The 9,239-nt window shown below is 38.1% G+C and overlaps 1 protein-coding gene across 1 annotated transcript; it reads right to left on the bottom strand.

Annotated features, from left to right (window-relative positions):
- Window positions 1-59: 59 nt before the first annotated feature.
- LOC144641194 (integrator complex subunit 1-like) lies at window positions 60-3,326 on the bottom strand. The gene is made up of 6 exons (XM_078500231.1): window positions 3,138-3,326; window positions 2,558-2,691; window positions 2,223-2,367; window positions 1,510-1,563; window positions 770-897; window positions 60-308 (listed from the first exon to the last, which is right to left on the bottom strand). Exons 1-6 carry the CDS (start codon window positions 3,204-3,206, stop codon window positions 221-223), a joined length of 618 nt encoding a protein of 205 aa, XP_078356357.1. The 5' UTR covers window positions 3,207-3,326; the 3' UTR covers window positions 60-220.
- Window positions 3,327-9,239: the final 5,913 nt, after the last annotated feature.

Genomic DNA, 9,239 nt, shown 5'->3' with positions numbered 1-9,239 from the left:
TTCATATGCTTCACAGGCTGATCACGAAACAAGAAATATTGCATTTACTGTACCTTCTACTGGTTGTCCAGGAGCAAGCCGCTGTACAAAAGGAGCGAGTTGTGCTGACGACCACGTGGTGTCCTCAGGTGGTGTAATAACAGACCGGACGTTGGGTTGCGTAATTGTGGGAGCTCCTTCAGTTGCAGGGCCTTCAGTGGTGGTGTTTTGGGTCAAGGGATCATCTGAGTGTGGGGCCGAGGAAAGAGAGATGGCGCTTACGACACATTGGAGGGAGGGGGAGGGAGGGGAAATCTTGTAACAGTTCCCTGAGAACAAAAAAAAAATCAATTTACATAATTAGAAATGAACTTCAGATTAAAAAAGATCATGAATCTCATCAGTTTAATTAAATAATCGAACAAGTTCTCAAACCATCATCTTTGTTTTTCAAAACTTGCGATGAATCAACTAAAGTTGAGCGACTTTCGGATCATACAAAGAATTCCCAATTTTTTTTTGCCCAATTGCAAAATTGCACAGTTGTTACGTCATTAAGGCGCCGTTGCCTAGCAACATCTCTGACGAATCCCCGCGGGCTCAAACTATTCTCGCAGAAAGGAATCTGACTGAAATGTTCCTCAACTGCACACAAGCGTAGCAAAGAGATTCAAACATCGCGAACACGAGAATGAAAACAACCGCACAGCGAAGAAAACACAAAGCATGTGACCTCACATTTTGTTTGAGTGATTTGTCGAGTTTGCGATTACTTGCTCTTGTTACTTACTGAAACAAGGGACCCCTCTTGTGGAGAGCTGAGAAAGCTTGGTCAGGACTTTCTGCGCAGAAATGATGAAGAAATGGCATCAATTTTGTAACAACAGAAGCCAGCTCTTTAAAACGGAGACATTCAGCCTAGGAGAAAAAAAAAGCCACATAAGAAACCACATGAAATTAAAACTTATTTTATTTCTGTCATTTTGGAGAACACTTTCAGAAAATCACTGTTATTTGTTAAAATTGACTTGTACACAAATACAATACAATACAATACAAAACTTTATTTAAAGTGGGAAACATGCTTAGCTTAGAATAGCTAGTTTACAGATGTTCCACTAAAATAACAGATAAAAGAAAACTAAAATAGAATCTATAAGAATGTAAAAATATATAATCTAAAAAAATCGCAAGCATGAAACCAAAAAAAAAATTTAAGCTTCTTCTTCGTAAAAGAAGTTTTCGGTGCAATATGATTTTGGACAAATTTCAAAGATATCTTTTCCAAAGTTGAAAACGTGGGCCTAATGAGTTTAAATTTATTCCTACTGTTATCCATCTCCATGTTCGCCATCTTAAGTCATCCTCGCTTCCAAATGGGTTACTGTCATGGTTATGAGTTTCTCCAAATCATAGATGGCCCAGATAACGAAATATGGCAACAAGATTAAAATGTAATCTCGCTTTTTGAACACGAACGCTTTTTAAGCTGCTCCTAATAGATTGAGCTATAGAAGCTGTCCTTCTTACCTGAATAAGACCAAAATACGCGTCCAAAGTGTCCCGCAAACCTTCTTGAATGAGCTATTAAAAATTAAAAAAAATAAGGATGTGTCTTCTCCCAGTAACAAATTCTTAAAAATTGGTTCCAGTAAAATCTGATAACATCCTGTTAACGCTCGACTTAAAAAACCAAAACAGGCGGCCGTTTCTGGAAATAAAAAACATTTTTTTTCTCGAGAAACTGTTGTGCTGCATCGGCGGGCCAAGTGAAACACTTAGCCAACAGGCCATTGCCGAGTTACCCTTTGCCTCTGTTTCAAAACGAGTCTACGTGCGACACCATTTAAATGAAAGTGAGACCGGTAGGTACTCGTTTGAAACAGAGGCAAAGGGTAACTCGGAAATGTCCTATTGTCAACTTGAAATTGATAACGGCGAAATAACCGCCGTAATGAAGCTGACTTTGAGTGTTAGCTCTAAAACGGAGCTCCGACTTTCTTTTGACAAATTCTTGTCAAAGTACACGAAGAGTTCCCGATTTCTTTTGTCCAATCAGAAAATAGCACGAGCACTGTGACTGATGTGTTGTCAACATGTCGTTATCAGGACATGTCAGGTTGCTTAACAACATCGCACCTGCCGAAAACTGCGGGCTCAGTCAATTGCTGAATATGCGGTTACGACCAAAGCACAGGAATTTATTCCCCCGAATGAGCGGCTGCTTGATAAGATTTACAAACCTTGTCCTGTCTAAAGATATGCGGTCTAAGAAGATCCAACACTCCCAAGATGTGCGAGAAGACAAGAATATGTTGCTGATTGGCGAACTCTCTGGACTTAAGGTGAACTCGGCCTCTGAGCTGTGCAGCTATCATGGGCAGGTGCCTAGAAAAGGACACCAGAAAAGGGCTTTAATTACCGGAACATTCTTTGATGCAACACTGTAATTACGTGGTAGATGGTCTCACAGACAACCTGCTGTTTGTGCAGTATCAGAGATATTTTCCTGAAAAACTGTTTTTGTGAAGTATTTACCTGACCAACCTGTTGCTTGTGCAATATCAGTGATATTTACCTGAGTAGTAGCATGGGATGTTCACAGGCTAGCTTTTTCAGCAGCAGGCTGGTGTTGTAAGCTCGGTCTTCGTACTCCTTACCCGGCTTAGATTCAGCCAGGCTTGTCAATACACGGTGGCACAGGACATCCAACTGAAATCAAATCAGTCAAAGTGATTACAGAGTCACAGGAGCCCCGTACAGCCAGCAACGTACCGTTAGTTCTTGTAACAGTTAAAGAATTAGGTGCTAAAAAATTAAGTGGGATGGGAAGGAAAGAAAGGTTAGGGAAGAGTTGAACGGGAGTGAAAATCTTCAGCCTGAGTGAGACCACAGCGCACGGACCAAACAGGAGAGAGACAGGCAAGAAAAGCCTGACCAAATCAGTCAATAAGTATTTTATCCCGTCGTTCTTTCCGAGTTTTCTATCGGAGAATAGCGGTTTAGCCTTAAGAGGCTCAGTGGAGTTCATTGTCACTCAGAAAATGAGGGTGAGTAATCGAGCTGTTTTAGTTGACAGAAAAATAATGGAAATTGAAACTCGCTACTTTAGGTAAGGACAAGAAGGAGATTAGCGAAACAACAGTAACCATACACACCTGACAACGGCTTGACTGACTGATGGCACCGGAAGTGGTGAGGGACCGGAAGTCCTTAATAGATCGCATCACTCTTGGCTGGGCGAGATAAAGCTGAACAAGGAACTGCGCTGTTAGCCACTTGGACCATCTACGAAGGAAAACAATAACGATGAGATTTAATAGTGAAGCAACGATACATGATAACAAAAGAATAGCGTGTATTAAGTTACTGCAGTCGAATCCAAGGATGAAAACAAAAATTATGGAGCCTGCGGTTTGTGAAGCGAGGATTTTTTGCAAGTACGAACTCTTTTCGGGTTTCTTTGCAACTACTGAATGAATGAATGAATGAATGAATGAATGAATGAATGAATGAATGAATGAATGAATGAATGAATGAATGAATGAATGAATGAATGAATGAATGAATGAATGAATGAATGAATGAATGAATGAATGAATGAATGAATGAATGAATATAGTAATAGTAATAGTATATCTTTATTGCGCCTTACTCTCCAAAGGGAGGTATTGGTCTGTTTACAACAAAGGTTTTAACATTTACTAATACATTTAAGAAATAACAAAAATTTGATTCTTATACAGTTCATAATGTCAATATATGTAAAAATTAAATAAATTATAATGTTCATTGTGCTTGTAAGTTAAGAAGCTCTTTCCTTTTTTGAAACATTGAATGTATATATTTACCTACTACTTTTGATGTATGTTCATTGTCAGCTCTAAGTAGGTACTTAATCCTCTCGTTCTCACTTAAATATATGTACCTTACATCAACCTTAGAGATGTGAGAACATAATTCATGTCTTATGGTTGTAAATCCCTGGCAACACATCAAAAAATGCTTTTCGTCTTCTACGCAATTTTGTTTACATACCAAGCATGTTCTTTGCTCTACTGGGATTGATGCTCCTTTATTTTCATACTTTCCAGTCTGTATTCGTAATGTATGACATCCTAATCTAAGCTTTGTCAGGCTTATTCTGTGCGCTGGGTTTTTAACTGTTGTTAGGTAATTCTCAAATTCATAGCTCTTTTTAACTTCCTTGTGTGTAAATTTTTCTCTTGAAGTTGACGATGAACTATTCTGGGTGCCCACCCAGTTTTGTAAATACTTATTTCTGAGGGTTTTCCTCATGGTTAATCGACCGTTCTTGATGTGTTGCCGGGTTATCGGTTCTGTTTCTTGATGCATTTCCTCGTTAGTTGCTACATCAAAAAATGTTGTAGATGTTGTTGCATATTGAAATGCCTCACTTAACAAAACGTTATTACAACAATACTTCAGTCTTTGCCAATAGCTGAAGATTGACGTTTTTATGTCAATGATTAAAGGATAACGCCCAAGTTCTGCCCTGCAAGCAATGTTTTCTGTATACCATGGGACGTTTAACGTTTGTTTACAGAACTTGATGTGGACTTGTTCAATTGTGCTTTTATCGAAGTGCGTTTTATATGACAATAGTTCTGGTCCCCAAATTTCGCACGCATAAAGTAACACGGGCTTAACAAGGGCATTGAAAAGTTTGTTCTTAATCGCAATAGCTGCTGAATCCGTGTTAGAAAAGGATCGTTTAATTATCGAGAGGACCTTAGTGGCTTTTTTGCTGAGAATTTCCCTTGCATAAGTGTAACGACCGGATGAGGTCATTTCTATACCTAAATATGTTTGTTTGTCGACAATTTGCAAAGATTCATTGTCGTATTTGAAATTTATATTATTTTTGTTTTGTCCGTTACCGCTGAATATGATTATGTTCGACTTTTTGGTATTAACTTTGAGCTTCCATTGCTGAGCGTGTCTATGAATTACATTAAGCGATTGTTGCAACCCTTCGGGAGAAGGACTGATTATTAACAAATCATCTGCATACATTAAGCAGTTTATAGTTCGATTTCCTAACATCACACCTGGAGATTTGCTCTGTTTAAGATATTGCGGTAGATCATTCATAAATAAAGAAAATAAAACTGGACTTAGACCATCACCTTGCCTTATCCCTTTGTTACATGAAAATAGTTCAGTAAGTGCGTTTTGGTTAATTTTAACACAACTCCTAATAGACGAATACATGGATTTAATAACATTCAAGAATTTCCCTTGTATTCCGTATGTTTGTAATTTATGTATCATTCCAGATTGCCATACACTATCGAAAGCTTTTTCGTAGTCAATAAAACCAACGTAAAGCTTCTTGTGTTGTTTAGTGTATTTATGGAGTAATTGCTGGAAAATAAATAAACTGTCAGTAGTTCTGGAGTTTGGTCTAAATCCAAACTGTTCAGGATTTAGAACATCATGTTGTTCGATGAATTTATTCAATCTGTTTTGCAAAATTGATGTGAACAGTTTTCCTAAGCAGCTAGTTAAAGTGATTCCTCTGTAATTTGCTGGAGATTTCTTATCACCTTTTTGTTTGTATATTGGTTTTATGAAACCTATGTTCCATTCAGTTGGAAAGGTTCCGTTCTCAATTATGTCGTTAAATATTCTCTCTAGAGAAGGCATAAGGTAATAACGCCCGTGTTTGATCATTTCATTTAAGATAGCATCCGTACCGGATGCCTTTTTATTCTTGAGTTTAGATATTTGATCATGAATTTCTTTTGCAGTGATAGGCGTATCTAAAATTTCATCTGTCTTAGTTGTTGTTTTGTCAGGATTGTTTGGATATGTAACGTTCTCGCTGTGCGATTCTTGAGCTTTGTCATACAAAAGGTTTTGAAAGTGTTTTATCCAGTCTTCTGACGAGATATCAGAACTTTCCTCGACTGTCTCATTTTTTCGGATTTTGTTTATAAGTTTCCAGAAGTCGCCGCTTTGGTTGGAATTTAAGGCGTTTATTTCATTTAGAAGTTGATTTTTATATCTTTTATGCATCTGTTTTACTAGCTTTTTATATTTCTTTTTGACTGCAAAGTACTCTTGCCGCAGTGATTGAGGAGCTGTGGGATTAATTTCCTTTACAAGTTTCTGCAGCTTTTTCTTTAGTTGTTTGCAGGTATTGTCATACCATGGTTTGTGTTTCTTGGTATGTTTACGCGTTTTACGTGATGGTACAAGACTACGTTTGGCAACTGATTTGAGTATCTGATTGAACTGCGAAATCTCATCATCTATTGAACTGTGGTGTGCTGTATTGAAGGATTGGAGTTTGTCTTGAATATCAATTCTCGATAGTGCACTAATAAATTTGTCTTTGGATTCTAACTTCCAAAGAAACTTGGTAAAACTGTTCTGTGGAGACGTTTCTTTTCTTTGAGAATTTTTTGATGCGTTGTTTATAATATCGCGATTACGGGAAGCTAATTTGAGAGTAATTGGACAGTGATCAGAATAAGGTGTTAAAGCTTGTACTTGAAATCCTAGCACTGTGTCTTGAAGATCTTCACTGACTATTCCGTAATCAACAGTGCTTGCTCCGTTGGTCTGATATGATGTTAGCTTGCCGTCTAGATCTCCTGTAACTCTACCGTTCAATATTCTCAATTTATTTCCTATACATAATCGTAATATTTCGCCTCCCAATTTGTTTACGGTATAATCTCCATTGTTTCGTTTGGGCCAATTTTTATCAAGATTATATGTGTCAGCAGTTGCTAGGAAATCGTGACAATCGTTTTCAATGAAGTCATTTAAAGTTCCGGTCCTAGCATTGAGATCGCCAAGCAATATAATTTTGCCCTGTTTTGAATACTTGTGTATTTCGTGTTCTAAAATGCTTAGTACGTCCTCCCCTGCTTTGCGCTGAGACTGAAGTGGAGGTAAATAAACCGCCGCTAGATAAATGTCAGAATTTATGGCAAAAAGTTGTCGTTTTAGGTGACACCAAATTATGTTTGGAGAGGCACTTTTGATATGGGATATGTAGTCTAAATGTTTATTCTTTATCAAGAGAGATACTCCCGCTTGACCTCGTTTACTTTTCGAGTTCCGCACGGTTGAATGTACTATGTAATCTTGAAATGTTAATGACTCATCTTTTGCCCATGTTTCTTGTAAGCATATAATATCAAATTTTGAGATATTAGATTTAATGGATTTGATATTTAATTTTGTGTTCGAAATGGTTTGATTGGTTGGTTTTAGCCTGGTTTTGAGTCCTTGGATGTTCCATGAAATTATACTAAAAATATTACTTTGATTTAACCATAATGAGTTCATTTTGAGAATACGATCAACAAATTAAATTAAATACCCTGAAATAACAGAATATTATTACTGATATAGGTAATATGTAATAAAACTAAATATGTGTCAGAAAAGTATCTAGCTGGTTGTTTTTAAAGGTCATGATAAGGCTTACAGCTTCCGGTTGCCAAGGCTTGTGAGCAGTAGGTTGATTAATTGCTGTGTTGGATCTGCCTTCCTCCACTGAGAATTTCGTCCTCTTTTGCGGTCTTGTTGGTTCCACGGACGGCGTTGTTTGGAGTATGTTGCTTCGAATGAGTGGCCGTTTTCTCTTGCCCATTTCTTCATTGAAGCAGCCAGACGTCCAAGGCCTGATTTGTTGTAGTGTAGCCCGTCTCGTGTAAAGAAACTGGGGTCTTTCGCCTCTACCTCAAGGAATGCTGAATCCATTGACTTGATGTATTCATTCACTTCAGTTATTTTTGGATTGGGCGTTTGGTGGTTAGGGGGGATTTCACAGAAGCCTATAATGGCGTTCGGGAATTTATCTTCCGACTTGATCTTTAAGGTGTTAAGCTTTGTTTTAATTTCATCAGTGGAGTTATCGCGAATGTTGTTTGTGCCTAAATGGTAGATGACACGTTTGACAGCTTCATTTGGCATGGGCTCGTTGTTGATGTATGCAATGGCTGAATCTAGTGTTGCGCCACTTAGAGATCTGATGCCCATTGCTAGCCTTCTTCCATCCAGGCCTCTAGTGTTGGAATCACCAAAGATGATAGTGTCTCCAACAGGCTTGACTTCTCTAAAAATTTTCTTCATTTGCTCATTTTGGCCTGTAGCTTGAATATTTGCATCTGCTTGAGGTTGCTGCGAAGACTGCAATTTCCGGTCGTCTGGGTTTTGATTATGGCTTCGAGTTACAAGCTCGCCATCAAATAAACTTTCTTGTATGACATTCGTTTCTTTTTCAATGTCCTCGACACGTTTCAAGAAAGCTTCATTTTTCTTTAGTAGCATGCTATTGTTGTGGCGAAGTTCGTCATTTTCGTTCTTGATTTTTTCGAAGCTTTCTTCCGATTCGCGAACACGTGCGTACAATTGTTGTATCTGTTCTGTCATCTTGTTTTGAAACTCCCGATGCTGATTTTCATGGTGTTGCAATCGACCTTCCAACGATTCACGCAGTGTTTGTTCTTTTTGAATGATCTCTTGATATCTCTCAACTTCGTTCTTGGATTGGTTTAGTTCCGCTGTTAAAGACTGCATACGGTCGTTAACGTAATCAAATTCTTGAAGCTTTAGTGTCATGTTGTGCAATGTCTCCTTGATGGTAATATTTTCGGCAATAACCTTTTCTATTGAAGTCTAGTTCATAGTTCGCCTTTATGCACGGAAAAACTTCTCGACACCATTTACCGCAATGGTTTCCTTGGATTAAGATGCGATATGTGGTCAAATAAAAGGAGATTGAAAAACTTCTCGACACCATTTACCGCAATGGTTTCCTTGGATTAAGATGCGATATGTGGTCAAATAAAAGGAGATTGTTAAATTTCCTATCTTCTCTGGCTTCTTGTTCGCAGCGCCACGTGCAGTGTCTGGATGTTCCTGTATTTGCGCCATCGCCTTGGCTTGATAATCGCATTTGCTCCATTCTATATCGAGAGCAAGTTTGTTATAGTGCTCGTTAATACATTTCATCCACAATGGTACGCCGTCCTTGTCGGTCATGTACGCTGCCGTCCTGTCGCCATCATTGTAAATGTTGAAATCGATTTCCTCAAACAAAGCTGTTTTTGATTGCTTTCCGCCTGGCATTTTATCGATACAAAGATGTTAAATTGTAGAGCAATACAAAGATGTTAAATTGTAAAGCTTGTATCGCCTTTTACATGTTAATTTCACTCGTGATGTCTGCGACGGATTGCTTCAACCGCCGCCATGAATTATGAATTATTGTATTG

The sequence above is a fragment of the Oculina patagonica genome, unplaced genomic scaffold, assembly GCF_052425735.1.
Source record: "Oculina patagonica isolate OP01 unplaced genomic scaffold, crgOcupat unplaced746, whole genome shotgun sequence".
NCBI classification, from domain to species: Eukaryota; Metazoa; Cnidaria; class Anthozoa; order Scleractinia; family Oculinidae; genus Oculina; species Oculina patagonica.
The sequence above is the reverse complement of the archived record's forward strand: the minus strand, read 5'-3'. Positions and strand labels throughout refer to the sequence as shown.